The following is a 19,609-nucleotide window of genomic DNA, read 5'->3' as shown; positions in this document are numbered from 1 at the left end:
CACAGTATACCAACACAACACACAGTGTACCAACACAACCCACAGTATACCAACACAACACACAGTATACCAACACAACCCACAGTATACCAACACAACACACAGTGTACCAACACAACACACAGTGTACCAACACAACACACAGTGTACCAACACAACACACAGTATACCAACACAACACACAGTATACCAACACAACACACAGTATACCAACGCAACACACAGTGTACCAACACAACACACAGTATACCAACACAACACACAGTATACCAACACAACACACAGTGTACCAACACAACACACAGTATACCAACACAACCCACAGTGTACCAACACAACACACAGTGTACCAACACAACACACAGTATACCAACACAACACACAGTGTACCAACACAACACACAGTATACCAACACAACCCACAGTATACCAACACAACCCACAGTGTACCAACACAACACACAGTGTACCAACACAACACACAGTATACCAACACAACACACAGTGTACCAACACAACACACAGTGTACCAACACAACACACAGTGTACTAACACAACACACAGTATACCAACACAACACACAGTATACCAACACAACACACAGTATACCAACACAACCCACAGTATACCAACACAACACACAGTATACCAACACAACCCCCCCAGTATACCAACACAACCCCCCCAGTATACCAACACAACCCACAGTATACCAACACAACCCACAGTATACCAACACAACCCACAGTATACCAACACAACCCACAGTATACCAACACAACCCACAGTATACCAACACAACACACAGTATACCAACACAACACACAGTATACCAACACAACCCACAGCATACCAACACAACACACAGTATACCAACACAACCCACAGTATACCAACACAACACACAGTATACCAACACAACCCACAGTATACCAACACACACACCCCCAGTATACCAACACAACACACAGTGTACCAACACAACACACAGTGTACCAACACAACCCACAGTGTACCAACACAACACACAGTATACCAACACAACCCACAGTATACCAACACAACACACAGTGTACCAACACAACACACAGTATACCAACACAACACACAGTATACCAACACAACACACAGTGTACCAACACAACACACAGTATACCAATACAACCCACAGTATACCAACACAACCCACAGTATACCAACACAACCCACAGTATACCAACACAACCCCCCCAGTATACCAACACAACCCACAGTGTACCAACACAACCCACAGTATACCAACACAACCCCCAGTATACCAACACAACCCCCCCAGTATACCAACACAACCCCCCCAGTATACCAACACAACCCACAGTATACCAACACAACCCACAGTATACCAACACAACCCCCCCAGTATACCAACACAACCCACTGTATACCAACACAACCCACAGTGTACCAACACAACCCACAGTATACCAACACAACCCACTGTATACCAACACAACCCACAGTATACCAACACAACACACAGTGTACCAACACAACCCACAGTATACCAACACAACACACAGTGTACCAACACAACACACAGTATACCAACACAACACACAGTATACCAACACAACCCACAGTATACCAACACAACCCCCCCAGTATACCAACACAACCCACTGTATACTAACACAACCCACAGTATACCAACTCAACCCACAGTATACCAACACAACCCACAGTATACCAACACAACCCCCCCAGTATACCAACACAACCCACAATATACCAACACAACACACAGTATACCAACACAACCCCCCCAGTATACCAACACAACCCACAATATACCAACACAACACACAGTATACCAACACAACCCCTCCAGTATACCAACACAACCCACAGTATACCAACACAACACACAGTATACCAACACAACCCACAGTGTACCAACACAACACACAGTATACCAACACAACCCCCCCAGTATACCAACACAACCCACAGTATACCAACACAACCCACAGTGTACCAACACAACACACAGTATACCAACACAACCCACAGTGTACCAACACAACACACAGTACACCAACACGACACACAGTATACCAACACAACACACAGTGTACCAACACAACCTACAGTATACCAACACAACACACAGTATACCAACACAACCCACAGTATACCAACACAACCCACAGTATACCAACACAACCCACTGTATACCAACACAACACACAGTATACCAACACAACACACAGTGTACCAACACAACCTACAGTATACCAACACAACACACAGTATACCAACACAACCCACAGTATACCAACACAACCCACAGTATACCAACACAACCTACAGTATACCAACACAAAACACAGTATACCAACACAACACACAGTGTACCAACACAACCCACAGTATACCAACACAACCCTCAGTATACCAACACAACCCACAGTATACCAACACAACCCACACTATACCAACACAATACACAGTATACCAACACAACCCACAGTATACCAACACAACCCACAGTATACCAACACAACACACAGTATACCAACACAACCCCCCCAGTATACCAACACAACCCACTGTATACCAACACAACCCACAGTATACCAACTCAACCCACAGTATACCAACACAACCCACAGTATACCAACACAACCCCCCCAGTATACCAACACAACCCACAGTATACCAACACAACACACACTATACCAACACAACCCCCCCAGTATACCAACACAACCCACAGTATACCAACACAACACACAGTATACCAACACAACCCACAGTGTACCAACACAACACACAGTATACCAACACAACCCCCCCAGTATACCAACACAACCCACAGTATACCAACACAACCCACAGTGTACCAACACAACACACAGTATACCAACACAACCCACAGTGTACCAACACAACACACAGTATACCAACACACACACCCCCAGTATACCAACACAACACACAGTACACCAACACAACACACAGTATACCAACACAACACACAGTGTACCAACACAACCTACAGTATACCAACACAACACACAGTATACCAACACAACCCACAGTATACCAACACAACCCACAGTATACCAACACAACCCACTGTATACCAACACAACACACAGTATACCAACACAACACACAGTGTACCAACACAACCTACAGTATACCAACACAACACACAGTATACAAACACAACCCACAGTATACCAACACAACCTACAGTATACCAACACAAAACACAGTATACCAACACAACACACAGTATACCAACACAACCCACAGTATACCAACACAACCCACAGTATACCAACACAACACACAGTGTACCAACACAACACACAGTATACCAACACAACACACAGTATACCAACACAACACACAGTATACCAACACAACCCACAGTATACCAACACAACCCACAGTATACCAACACAACACACAGTATACCAACACAACCCACAGTGTATCAACACAACCCACAGTATACCAACACAACACACAGTATACCAACACAACACACAGTATACCAACACAACACACAGTGTACCAACACAACACACAGTATACCAACACAACACACAGTATACCAACACAACCCACAGTATACCAACACAACACACAGTATACCAACACAACCCACAGTATACCAACACAACCTACAGTATACCAACACAAAACACAGTATACCAACACAACACACAGTATACCAACACAACCCACAGTATACCAACACAACCCACAGTATACCAACACAACACACAGTGTACCAACACAACACACAGTATACCAACACAACACACAGTATACCAACACAACACACAGTATACCAACACAACCCACAGTATACCAACACAACCCACAGTATACCAACACAACACACAGTATACCAACACAACCCACAGTGTATCAACACAACCCACAGTATACCAACACAACACACAGTATACCAACACAACACACAGTATACCAACACAACACACAGTGTACCAACACAACACACAGTATACCAACACAACCCACAGTGTACCAACACAACCCACAGTATACCAACACAACACACAGTATACCAACACAACACACAGTGTACCAACACAACACACAGTATACCAACACAACCCACAGTATACCAACACAACCCACAGTATACCAACACAACACACAGTATACCAACACAACCCATAATATACCAACACAACACACAGTATACCAACACAACACACAGTGTACCAACACAACACACAGTATACCAACACAACACACAGTGTACCAACACAACCCACAGTATACCAACACAACACACAGTATACCAACACAACCCACAGTATACCAACACAACACACAGTGTACCAACACAACACACAGTGTACCAACACAACACACAGTATACCAACACAACACACAGTGTACCAACACAACACACAGTATACCAACGCAACACACAGTGTACCAACACAACACACAGTATACCAACACAACACACAGTATACCAACGCAACACACAGTGTACCAACACAACACACAGTATACCAACACAACACACAGTATACCAACACAACACACAGTGTACCAACACAACACACAGTATACCAACACAACCCACAGTGTACTAACACAACACACAGTGTACCAACACAACACACAGTATACCAACACAACACACAGTGTACCAACACAACACACAGTATACCAACACAACCCACAGTATACCAACACAACACACAGTATACCAACACAACACACAGTATACCAACACAACACACAGTATACCAACACAACACACAGTGTACCAACACAACACACAGTGTACCAACACAACACACAGTATACCAACACAACCCACAGTATACCAACACAACACACAGTATACCAACACAACCCACAGTATACCAACACAACACACAGTATACCAACACAACACACAGTATACCAACACAACCCACAGTATACCAACACAACCCACAGTATACCAACACAACCCACAGTGTACCAACACAACACACAGTGTACCAACACAACACACAGTATACCAACACAACACACAGTGTACCAACACAACACACAGTGTACCAACACAACACACAGTGTACTAACACAACACACAGTATACCAACACAACACACAGTATACCAACACAACCCACAGTATACCAACACAACCCACAGTATACCAACACAACCCACAGTGTACCAACACAGCACACAGTGTACCAACACAACACACAGTATACCAACACAACACACAGTGTACCAACACAACACACAGTGTACTAACACAACACACAGTATACCAACACAACACACAGTATACCAACACAACCCACAGTGTACTAACACAACCCACAGTATACCAACACAACACACAGTATACCAACACAACACACAGTATACCAACACAACCCCCCCAGTATACCAACACAACCCCCCAGTATACCAACACAACCCACAGTATACCAACACAACACACAGTATACCAACACAACACACAGTGTACCAACACAACACACAGTATACCAACACAACACACAGTATACCAACACAACACACAGTGTACCAACACAACCCACAGTATACCAACACAACCCACAGTGTACTAACACAACACACAGTGTACCAACACAACACACAGTATACCAACACAACACACAGTGTACCAACACAACACACAGTATCCCAACACAACCCACAGTATACCAACACAACCCACAGTGTACCAACACAACCCACAGTGTACCAACACAACACACAGTATACCAACACAACACACAGTGTACCAACACAACACACAGTGTACCAACACAACACACAGTGTACTAACACAACACACAGTATACCAACACAACACACAGTATACCAACACAACCCACAGTATACCAACACAACCCACAGTATACCAACACAACCCACAGTGTACCAACACAACCCACAGTATACCAACACAACACACAGTGTACTAACACAACACACAGTATACCAACACAACACACAGTATACCAACACAACACACAGTGTACCAGCACAACACACAGTGTACTAACACAACACACAGTATACCAACACAACACACAGTATACCAACACAACACACAGTGTACCAACACAACACACAGTGTACTAACACAACACACAGTATACCAACACAACACACAGTGTACTAACACAACACACAGTATACCAACACAACCCCCCCCAGTATACCAACACAACACACAGTGTACCAACACAACACACAGTGTACCAACACAGCACACAGTGTACCAACACAACACACAGTATACCAACACAACACACAGTATACCAACACAACCCACAGTGTACTAACACAACCCACAGTGTACCAACACAACCCCCCAGTATACCAACACAACCCCCCAGTATACCAACACAACCCCCCCAGTATACCAACACAACCCACAGTGTACCAACACAACCCACAGTATACCAACACAACACACAGTATACCAACACAACCCCCCCAGTATACCAACACAACCCCCCCAGTATACCAACACAACCCCCCCAGTATACCAACACAACCCCCCAGTATACCAATACAACACACAGTATACCAACACAATCCACAGTATACCAACACAACCCACAGTATACCAACACAACACACAGTATACCAACACAACCCACAGCATACCAACACAACACACAGTATACCAACACAACCCACAGTATACCAACACAACACACAGTATACCAACACAACCCACAGTATACCAACACACACACCCCCAGTATACCAACACAACACACAGTGTACCAACACAACACACAGTGTACCAACACAACCCACAGTGTACCAACACAACACACAGTATACCAACACAACCCACAGTATACCAACACAACACACAGTATACCAACATAACACACAGTGTACCAACACAACACACAGTATACCAATACAACCCACAGTATACCAACACAACCCACAGTATACCAACACAACCCACAGTATACCAACACAACCCCCCCAGTATACCAACACAACCCACAGTGTACCAACACAACCCACAGTATACCAACACAACCCCCAGTATACCAACACAACCCCCCCAGTATACCAACACAACCCCCCCAGTATACCAACACAACCCACAGTATACCAACACAACCCACAGTATACCAACACAACCCCCCCAGTATACCAACACAACCCACTGTATACCAACACAACCCACAGTGTACCAACACAACCCACAGTATACCAACACAACCCACTGTATACCAACACAACCCACAGTATACCAACACAACACACAGTATACCAACACAACCCACAGTATACCAACACAACACACAGTGTACCAACACAACACACAGTATACCAACACAACACACAGTTTACCAACACAACCCCCCCAGTATACCAACACAACCCACTGTATACTAACACAACCCACAGTATACCAACTCAACCCACAGTATACCAACACAACCCACAGTATACCAACACAACCCCCCCAGTATACCAACACAACCCACAATATACCAACACAACACACAGTATACCAACACAACCCCCCCAGTATACCAACACAACCCACAATATACCAACACAACACACAGTATACCAACACAACCCCCCCAGTATACCAACACAACCCACAGTATACCAACACAACACACAGTATACCAACACAACCCACAGTGTACCAACACAACACACAGTATACCAACACAACCCCCCCAGTATACCAACACAACCCACAGTATACCAACACAACCCACAGTGTACCAACACAACACACAGTATACCAACACAACCCACAGTGTACCAACACAACACACAGTACACCAACACGACACACAGTATACCAACACAACACACAGTGTACCAACACAACCTACAGTATACCAACACAACACACAGTATACCAACACAACCCACAGTATACCAACACAACCCACAGTATACCAACACAACCCACTGTATACCAACACAACACACAGTATACCAACACAACACACAGTGTACCAACACAACCTACAGTATACCAACACAACACACAGTATACCAACACAACCCACAGTATACCAACACAACCCACAGTATACCAACACAACCTACAGTATACCAACACAAAACACAGTATACCAACACAACACACAGTGTACCAACACAACCCACAGTATACCAACACAACCCTCAGTATACCAACACAACCCACAGTATACCAACACAACCCACACTATACCAACACAATACACAGTATACCAACACAACCCACAGTATACCAACACAACCCACAGTATACCAACACAACACACAGTATACCAACACAACCCCCCCAGTATACCAACACAACCCACTGTATACCAACACAACCCACAGTATACCAACTCAACCCACAGTATACCAACACAACCCACAGTATACCAACACAACCCCCCCAGTATACCAACACAACCCACAGTATACCAACACAACACACACTATACCAACACAACCCCCCCAGTATACCAACACAACCCACAGTATACCAACACAACACACAGTATACCAACACAACCCACAGTGTACCAACACAACACACAGTATACCAACACAACCCCCCCAGTATACCAACACAACCCACAGTATACCAACACAACCCACAGTGTACCAACACAACACACAGTATACCAACACAACCCACAGTGTACCAACACAACACACAGTATACCAACACACACACACCCAGTATACCAACACAACACACAGTACACCAACACAACACACAGTATACCAACACAACACACAGTGTACCAACACAACCTACAGTATACCAACACAACACACAGTATACCAACACAACCCACAGTATACCAACACAACCCACAGTATACCAACACAACCCACTGTATACCAACACAACACACAGTATACCAACACAACACACAGTGTACCAACACAACCTACAGTATACCAACACAACACACAGTATACCAACACAACCCACAGTATACCAACACAACCTACAGTATACCAACACAAAACACAGTATACCAACACAACACACAGTATACCAACACAACCCACAGTATACCAACACAACCCACAGTGTACCAACACAACACACAGTATACCAACACAACACACAGTATACCAACACAACACACAGTATACCAACACAACCCACAGTATACCAACACAACCCACAGTATACCAACACAACACACAGTATACCAACACAACCCACAGTGTATCAACACAACCCACAGTATACCAACACAACACACAGTATACCAACACAACACACAGTATACCAACACAACACACAGTGTACCAACACAACACACAGTATACCAACACAACACACAGTATACCAACACAACCCACAGTATACCAACACAACACACAGTATACCAACACAACCCACAGTATACCAACACAACCTACAGTATACCAACACAAAACACAGTATACCAACACAACCCACAGTATACCAACACAACCCACAGTATACCAACACAACACACAGTGTACCAACACAACACACAGTATACCAACACAACACACAGTATACCAACACAACACACAGTATACCAACACAACCCACAGTATACCAACACAACCCACAGTATACCAACACAACACACAGTATACCAACACAACCCACAGTGTATCAACACAACCCACAGTATACCAACACAACACACAGTATACCAACACAACACACAGTATACCAACACAACACACAGTGTACCAACACAACACACAGTATACCAACACAACACACAGTGTACCAACACAACCCACAGTATACCAACACAACACACAGTATACCAACACAACACACAGTGTACCAACACAACACACAGTATACCAACACAACCCACAGTATACCAACACAACCCACAGTATACCAACACAACACACAGTATACCAACACAACCCATAATATACCAACACAACACACAGTATACCAACACAACACACAGTGTACCAACACAACACACAGTATACCAACACAACACACAGTGTACCAACACAACCCACAGTATACCAACACAACCCACAGTATACCAACACAACCCACAGTGTACCAACACAACACACAGTGTACCAACACAACACACAGTGTACCAACACAACACACAGTATACCAACACAACACACAGTGTACCAACACAACACACAGTATACCAACACAACACACAGTATACCAACACAACACACAGTATACCAACGCAACACACAGTGTACCAACACAACACACAGTATACCAACACAACACACAGTATACCAACACAACACACAGTGTACCAACACAACACACAGTATACCAACACAACCCACAGTGTACTAACACAACACACAGTGTACCAACACAACACACAGTATACCAACACAACACACAGTGTACCAACACAACACACAGTATACCAACACAACCCACAGTATACCAACACAACCCACAGTATACCAACACAACACACAGTATACCAACACAACACACAGTGTACCAACACAACACACAGTGTACCAACACAACACACAGTGTACCAACACAACACACAGTATACCAACACAACACACAGTATACCAACACAACACACAGTGTACCAACACAACACACAGTATACCAACACAACCCACAGTATACCAACACAACCCACAGTATACCAACACAACACACATTATACCAACACAACCCACAGTATACCAACACAACACACAGTATACCAACACAACACACAGTATACCAACACAACACACAGTATACCAACACAACCCACAGTATACCAACACAACCCACAGTGTACCAACACAACACACAGTGTACCAACACAACACACAGTATACCAACACAACACACAGTGTACCAACACAACACACAGTGTACCAACACAACACACAGTGTACCAACACAACACACAGTATACCAACACAACCCACAGTATACCAACACAACCCACAGTTTACCAACACAACCCACAGTGTACCAACACAGCACACAGTGTACCAACACAACACACAGTATACCAACACAACACACAGTGTACCAACACAACACACAGTGTACTAACACAACACACAGTATACCAACACAACACACAGTATACCAACACAACCCACAGTGTACTAACACAACCCACAGTATACCAACACAACACACAGTATACCAACACAACACACAGTATACCAACACAACCCCCCCAGTATACCAACACAACACACAGTATACCAACACAACCCACAGTATACCAACACAACACACAGTATACCAACACAACACACAGTGTACCAACACAACACACAGTATACCAACACAACACACAGTATACCAACACAACACACAGTGTACCAACACAACCCACAGTATACCAACACAACCCACAGTGTACTAACACAACACACAGTGTACCAACACAACACACAGTATACCAACACAACACACAGTGTACCAACACAACACACAGTATCCCAACACAACCCACAGTATACCAACACAACCCACAGTGTACCAACACAACCCACAGTGTACCAACACAACACACAGTATACCAACACAACACACAGTGTACCAACACAACACACAGTGTACCAACACAACACACAGTGTACTAACACAACACACAGTATACCAACACAACACACAGTATACCAACACAACCCACAGTATACCAACACAACCCACAGTATACCAACACAACCCACAGTGTACCAACACAACCCACAGTATACCAACACAACACACAGTGTACTAACACAACACACAGTATACCAACACAACACACAGTATACCAACACAACACACAGTGTACCAACACAACACACAGTGTACTAACACAACACACAGTATACCAACACAACACACAGTATACCAACACAACACACAGTGTACCAACACAACACACAGTGTACTAACACAACACACAGTATACCAACACAACACACAGTGTACTAACACAACACACAGTATACCAACACAACACACAGTATACCAACACAGCACACAGTATACCAACACAGCACACAGTGTACCAACACAACACACAGTATACCAACACAACACACAGTATACCAACACAACCCACAGTGTACTAACACAACCCACAGTGTACCAACACAACCCCCCAGTATACCAACACAACCCCCCAGTATACCAACACAACCCCCCCAGTATACCAACACAACCCACAGTGTACCAACACAACCCACAGTATACCAACACAACACACAGTATACCAACACAACCCCCCCAGTATACCAACACAACCCCCCCAGTATACCAACACAACCCCCCCAGTATACCAACACAACCCCCCAGTATACCAATACAACACACAGTATACCAACACAATCCACAGTATACCAACACAACCCCCCCAGTATACCAACACAATCCACAGTATACCAACACAACCCCCCCCCCCCCCAGTATACCAACACAATCCAATGAAAATCTCTGCAATCCTTGGACGCTCACAGATGTTCTTGTGAGTGAAGATAAGATGTTGCCGAGAAGATCCAGGCTTTGATTTTTGATGGTTCCTCTCTGCTGGGCTGGAGACTGCTCTAAGAACTTCCTGCTTCTCTTCTGAGCATGTGCAGAAGTTAAAAATGAACCAAAAAACTTATTAAAAAAACTGACCTAAACGGATACCAACGGATGTCATTTCAAAACTATCCATTTTCCATAGACTTCAATGATAAAATGATGTCCGTTTTTCTTTTTTTTTTTTGCCAGAAGAAAATAATTCTGCCTGTGCCGTTTTTTTCTACCATCAAAAAAATGCAACTGAGTGCAGAAGGGTACAAACGGATGTAAAGAGATTGTAAAAAAACATCCCAATGACATGAATGGGATTTTTTTTTAAACCGTTTTTAATGTGTACAGCCTGCAAGAAATGGGTAAAAAAACAGGACAGACGGCCGTGTGAACACACCCTTAAAGGGGTACTCCGCGGCCCCAGTGTTCAGAACATTTTGTTCCGAATGCTTGGAGCAGGTGGCGGGGGGTTGTTATGACACGGCCACGCCCCTCATGACATCACACCACACCCACTCAATGCAAGCCTATGGGAAGGGGCGTGGCGGATGCCACGCCCCCTCCCATAGACTTGCATTGAGTGGGTATGATGTGATGTCACGAGGGGCGTGGTCGTGATGTAATGACCCCCCGCCACCTGCTCCAAGCGTTGGGTGCTGCACAGAGATCGCGGGGGTCCCATCGGCGGGACCCCCCGTGATGAGAAATCTTATCCCCCATCCTTTAGATAGGGGATAAGATGTCTAGGGGTGGAGTACCCCTTTAATGACCACTGCATTGAATACATGATCCAGTAATTTATATAGATACGCCGGAGAACGTTCATCGTATTCTATGCAGCGTCTCACGATCTTCACCTTCTATTATTTATATGAATATATTTGATAGAATAAACGTTCTTTGCTTCTTCCATGATTACACCCCAAAAATTCCCGTTCCCCCTCCGCATTTCAGTCGCATTTCCAAACAATCTTGTTGCCATCCATTACGACAACATTATATACTGCAGACACTGCCGAATTTATAACATCTGAATATTTCCATTTTTATTTCTTTTTATTTTTTGTATATTTCAGGGTTGTTGTTTTTTTTTTTGTGTTTTTTATTTATTTCTTTATTTTTGGTTTCTTACTCTTATTCTACATTCACTCTCCATCACCAGCTGCTTGTGATCTCGCGGCAGAAATGGAGAATTTCCAATCATTTCGGAGATCCAGAAGTTTGGTAAAGCGTTTCCTCCCCCTGCTGGTCGGACGGGATCGCTGCACCTACGGAGGAGCCGCTCGTCAATAAACTGAAGACAATTGGTGAGACTGTGGGGTTAAATGTGAGGGGATCGGGCAGGAGCAGCGCTCGCTTCATCATTCTCCTACAGTCAGACCTCGGGCGGATTGGACTCGGGCAGGAGGAATGATGGATTCACTTGTCGGCGTTACGGCTGACGTTATTCCTCACCGGCTGGGGATATATTGAGGGTCTGAGCAGCTGGAAAATTATATCAAAGTACTGGGAATGCAAATAAATCACCGCGAGAACCTGTGATGGACGCTCCAAATCCAATTCTAAAGGGGCGACCCAGTAGTAGATCGGCTGCCAATCAATGCCCACCGTACATGATGGCGTCTGGTGGTGATATGGTGCATGTCAGTCCGACAATATAAATCTCTTCTCCTCTGACACATAATAAGCGGAGTCTTGTAATTACAGATCACTTGTGTTCAGGATCGGAGGGTCCTGATGTCGTGCGGATTACTGGGGTTTAACATAGTCAGGATTAGTCACATGACTCCAATACTGTGACCTTATGAGGGGTCAGACGTCTCAGGGATGTCCAGATACAGGTCTCAGCTAATAATCCTTAGACTTTCATTGGGTCATTTTTATTTACCTTTACCATAGACCTTTATTGGGCTATATATCCTTACTATGTACCTTTACCATGGACCTTTATTGGGCTATATATCCTTACTATGTACCTTTACCATAGACCTTTATTGGGGTTTATATCCTTACTATGTACCTTTACCATAGACCTTTATTAGGCTATATATCCTTACTATGTACCTTTACCATGGACCTTTATTGGGCTATATATCCTTACTATGTACCTTTACCATGGACCTTTATTGGGCTATATATCCTTACTATGTACCTTTACCATGGACCTTTATTGGGCTATATATCCTTACTATGTACCTTTACCATGGACCATTATTGGGCTATATATCCTTACTATGTACCTTTACCATGGAACTTTATTGGGCTATATATCCTTACTATGTACCTTTACCATGGACCTTTATTGGGCTATATATCCTTACTATGTACCTTTACCATGGACCTTTATTGGGCTATATATCCTTACTATGTACCTTCACCATGGACCTTTATTGGGCTATATATCCTTACTATTTACCTTTACCATAGACCTTTATTGGGCTATATATCCTTACTATGTACATTTACCATGGACCTTTATTAGGCTATATATCCTTACTATGTACCTTTACCATGGACCTTTATTGGGCTATATATCCTTACTATGTACCTTTACCATGGACCTTTACTGGGCTATATATCCTTACTATGTACCTTTACCATGGACCTTTATTGGGCTATATATCCTTACTATGTACATTTACCATAGACCTTTATTGGGCTATATATCCTTACTATGTACCTTTACCATGGACCTTTATTGGGCTATATATCCTTACTATGTACCTTTACCATGGACCTTTATTGGGCTATATATCCTTACTATGTACCTTTACCATGGACCTTTATTGGGCTATATATCCTTACTATGTACTTTTACCATGGACCTTTATTGGGCTATATATCCTTACTATGTACCTTTACTATGTACCTTTTATTGGGCTATATATCCTTACTATGTACCTTAACCATGGACCTTTATTAGGCTATATATCCTTACTATGTACCTTTACCATGGACCTTTATTGGGCTATATATCCTTACTATGTACCTTTACCATGGACCTTTATTGGGCTATATATCCTTACTATGTACCTTTACCATGGGCCTTTATTAGGCTATATATCCTTACTATGTACCTTCACCACGGACCTTTATTGGGCTATATATCCTTACTATGTACCTTTTCCGTGGACCTTTATTGGGCTATATATCCTTACTATGTACCTTCACCATGGACCTTTATTGGGCTATATATCCTTACTATGTACCTTCACCATGGACCTTTATTAGGCTATATATCCTTACTATGTACCTTCACCATGGACCTTTATTGGGCTATATATCCTTACTATGTACCTTTACCATGGACCTTTATTGGGCTATATATCCTTACTATGTACCTTTACCATGGACCTTTATTGGGCTATATATCCTTACTATGTACCTTTACCATGGACCTTTATTGGGCTATATATCCTTACTATGTACCTTCACCATGGACCTTTATTGGGCTATATATCCTTACTATGTACCTTCACCATGGACCTTTATTGGGCTATATATCCTTATTATGTACCTTCACCATGGACCTTTATTGGGCCACGCACCTTTAGTGTAATATAATTAATAAACAATCCAGTTTCCCTATTTCTTGTAGATCCAGACTCCAGTTCAGATATACCCCGTGCCTCATGCAGCCATCAATTGAATAATCCCAAACCTTTGCAGTCCCGTTCCGCACTATCACTTGGAACTTCATGAATAAAGGCACGAGACTGCACCAGAAACACGCTGGAAGGTTTCTTAGCTGCTCAAGCTTTTTAAAATGTAATTTATATAGGTGGAAGAAACAGAAAAGTGGTTTTTGGAACCAAGACTCGCTGAACAATTCAAATCGTTTAGATCGTACAATGCACCTTTTTCATACCGTAGACTCCTTTACCATGAACCTTTAACGTAGACTCTTTTACCATGCATCTTTACTGTAGACTCCTTTACCATGAACCTTTACCGTAGACTCCTTTACCAAGGACCCTTACCGTAGACTCCTTTACCATGCACCTTTACCGTAGACTCCTTTAGCATGGACTCTTACCGTAGACTCCTTTACCATGAACCTTAACCGTAGACTCCTTTACTATGCACCCTTACCATAGACTCATTTAGCCTGGAACATTACCTTAGACTTCTTTACCATGGATCTTTTCTGTAGACTGGCTTATCATGGACCCTTACCATAGACTCTTTTAGCATGGACATTTACCGTAGAATCCTTTACCATGCTCCTTTACCATAGACTCCTTTACCACGCACCTTTACTGTAGACTCCTTTACCATCCACCTTAACCATAGACTCCTTTACCATAGACTCCTTTACCATAGACTCCTTTACCATGTTCCTTTACCTCGCACCTTTACTGTAGACTCCTTTACCATAGACCTTTACTGTAGATTCCTTTATTATGCACCTTTACCTTAGACTTTTCTCATACCAACCATTACTGAGATACTTACCAATCATTACTGAGATGCCAACCATTTCTGAGATACTCACCATTACACACTACAGGACCGGCCACTCTGGAGATCCTCTGACCCTGGAGTTTTCCCATTACTCACCGTCACAGTCTCTCAGATTCTTACACTTGACCATTTTTTCTGCTTCCATCATCCAGGACTGGGCACCCACTTGTCCTAATACATCAGAGATCAGCGTTATTTGCCTCGTCTGGTTTTCCCATTATGGCTGACGATGAACATGGCGGTAATACATTTCTAATTATTGGGCCTGATCTGAAAGGACCTCAGATTGAAGAGACTCTTTACAATCTCCGAGCAGAGATAAGAGGGTCAGAAGGATCAAAGGGATAGAAACAAAATGCAATTTATAGCTAAAAGTATCTGACAAGGGTGCGATGGGTGAGGAGCTGGAGAGGATTAGGCTGAGAGAGGAGAAAATAATTACAGTGCGCTGAATCCCCCTCGGGCCCCGGGGAGCCCTTCATTACCAGATGGGCGCTCATTAGCAGGATATAATTGGGAATGAGTCCTCTGATAAAGCAGCTAAATCCCCATTTATTCTAATAGCACATCCTCCATGTTTACGCTGCGATATGTGCACAAAGTCTTAGGAATCAGTTCATTATTGTGGTGTATTTACTCACAGCGCACATTTCCCACAGTGAGGAGGCGTGAACTGAACGGAGGTCACAATGGAGCCGTCCTGCAGAGCTCACAATCTAAGGCGGTAATTATGACATCCTCTCCCCTGGGGATCCGAAAGTTCATATGAGCAAGACGGACGATACAACAATATGGTATCTATAGACAAAATGCCAAACCAGAGTGTGGGCACCAAAAGGTAGGATGCCATGATGGCAACCAGGGAACAGATAGTAGCCCTGGCGGTAATTAAAAAATGGACGGTCACTCAATAGGCAACCAAGGGGTGAAGGCTAACTACCATTAACTACTAGTAAGTGGCTACTATTATATAGGGGTGTGTAGAGGCTTCTACATAGGAGTGGATCCAGCCAAACAGTATCACCAAGGGTTAGGATGGGGAGTTAAGGTCCCAGAGACTGAACATTATCCCAAAGAGCATCACAGAGCGAGCATTATTCTAGAGTTCACCAAGAAGAGGATAAAGGTCGCTGGGGAGTGGACACTATCCTAGCGGTCACCGGGAAGTGGACTCCATCATAGAGGTCACTGGAAAGTGGACTCCATCGTAGAGGTAACTGGGGATTGGACTCCATCGTAGAGGTAACTGGGGAGTGGACTCCATCGTAGAGGTAACTGGGGAGTGGACTCCATCGTAGAGGTCACTGGGGAGTGGACCCCATCGAAGAGGTCACTGGGGAGTGGACTCCATTGTAGAGGTCTCTGGGAAGTGGACTCCATAATTGAAGTCACTGAGGAGTGGACTCCGTCGTAGAGGTTGGTGGAAAAAGGACACAATCCTAGAGGCCACTGGTAGAGCAGACATTATCTTAGAGGTCATTAAGGAGTGGGTAGTATCCTAAAGGTTATTGAGGAGAAGACACTATCCAAGATATCGCTGAGGGACAAGCACTATTCTCATGATCATTTAGGAATGAACATTATTTTAGAGGTCACCAGGCAGGGGAAGCTATCCTTGTGGTCACCTGGGAGTGGACACTATCCTAGAGATCATTAAGACGCAGACAATGGGACAAATTTATCAAAATTATGTGAGATAAAAACTGTAGGATAGTGTTCTCTCCTTGGTGACCTCTAAGATAGTGTCTACTCCCGTGGGGACCTCTAGGATAGTGTCTGCTCCATGGTGTCCTCTTGGATAGTGTCTGCCCCAATAGTGACCTATAGGATTGTGTCTGCTCCCACGGTGACCTCTAGGATAGTGTCTGCTCCCTGGTGACCTCTTGGATAGTATCTGCCCCAATAGTGACCTCTAGGATAGTGTCCACTCCCATGGTGACCTCTAGGATAGTGTCCGCTTCCATGGTGGCCTATAGGATAGTGTCCGCTCCCATGGTGACCTCTAGGATAGTGTCTCCTTTAAGACGGTCATTAGAAAGTGAAAATTATCCTAGAGGTCACTGGAAAAAAGACACTATCCTAGAGGTCACTGAGGAGCAGACAATATCCCAGAGGTCACTGGAGAGCAGACAATATCCTAGATGTCACTGGAGAGCAGACAATATCCTAGAGGTTACTGGAGAGCTGACAATATCCTAGATGTCACTGGAGAGCAGACAATATCCTAGATGTCACTGGAGAGCAGACAATATCCTAGAGGTTACTGGAGAGCTGACAATATCCTAGATGTCACTGGAGAGCAGACAATATCCTAGAGGTCACTGGAGAGCAGACAACATCCTAGATTTCACTGGAGAGCAGACAATATCCTAGATGTCACTGGAGAGCAGACAATATCCCAGAGGTCACTGGAGAGCAGACAATATCCTAGATTTCACTGGAGAGCAGACAATATCCTAGAGGTCACTGGAGAGCTGACAATATCCTAGATGTCACTGGAGAGCAGACAATATCCTAGAGGTCACTGGAGAGCAGACAACATCCTAGAGGTCACTGGAGAGCAGACAATATCCTAGATGTCACTTGAGAGCAAATAATATCCTAGAGGTCACTGGAGAGCAGACAATATCCTAGAGGTCA

At 43.7% G+C, this 19,609-nt stretch overlaps 1 protein-coding gene across 1 annotated transcript in view; it reads left to right on the top strand.

Annotated features, from left to right (window-relative positions):
* LOC130291412 (uncharacterized) overlaps positions 1-17,317 on the top strand; it is a 122,841-nt gene extending 105,524 nt beyond the window's left edge. The window contains exon 4 of the mRNA XM_056540125.1: positions 17,122-17,317. Within this exon, the coding sequence (XP_056396100.1) occupies positions 17,122-17,317 (196 nt within the window). The remainder of the gene's footprint in view (positions 1-17,121) is intronic.
* The last annotated feature ends 2,292 nt before the right edge of the window (positions 17,318-19,609 follow it).

Source organism: Hyla sarda, chromosome 9 (assembly GCF_029499605.1).
Source record: "Hyla sarda isolate aHylSar1 chromosome 9, aHylSar1.hap1, whole genome shotgun sequence".
Lineage (NCBI taxonomy): Eukaryota > Metazoa > Chordata > Amphibia > Anura > Hylidae > Hyla > Hyla sarda.
Note: the sequence above shows the minus strand (reverse complement) of the source record. Positions and strands in the feature narration are given on the sequence as shown.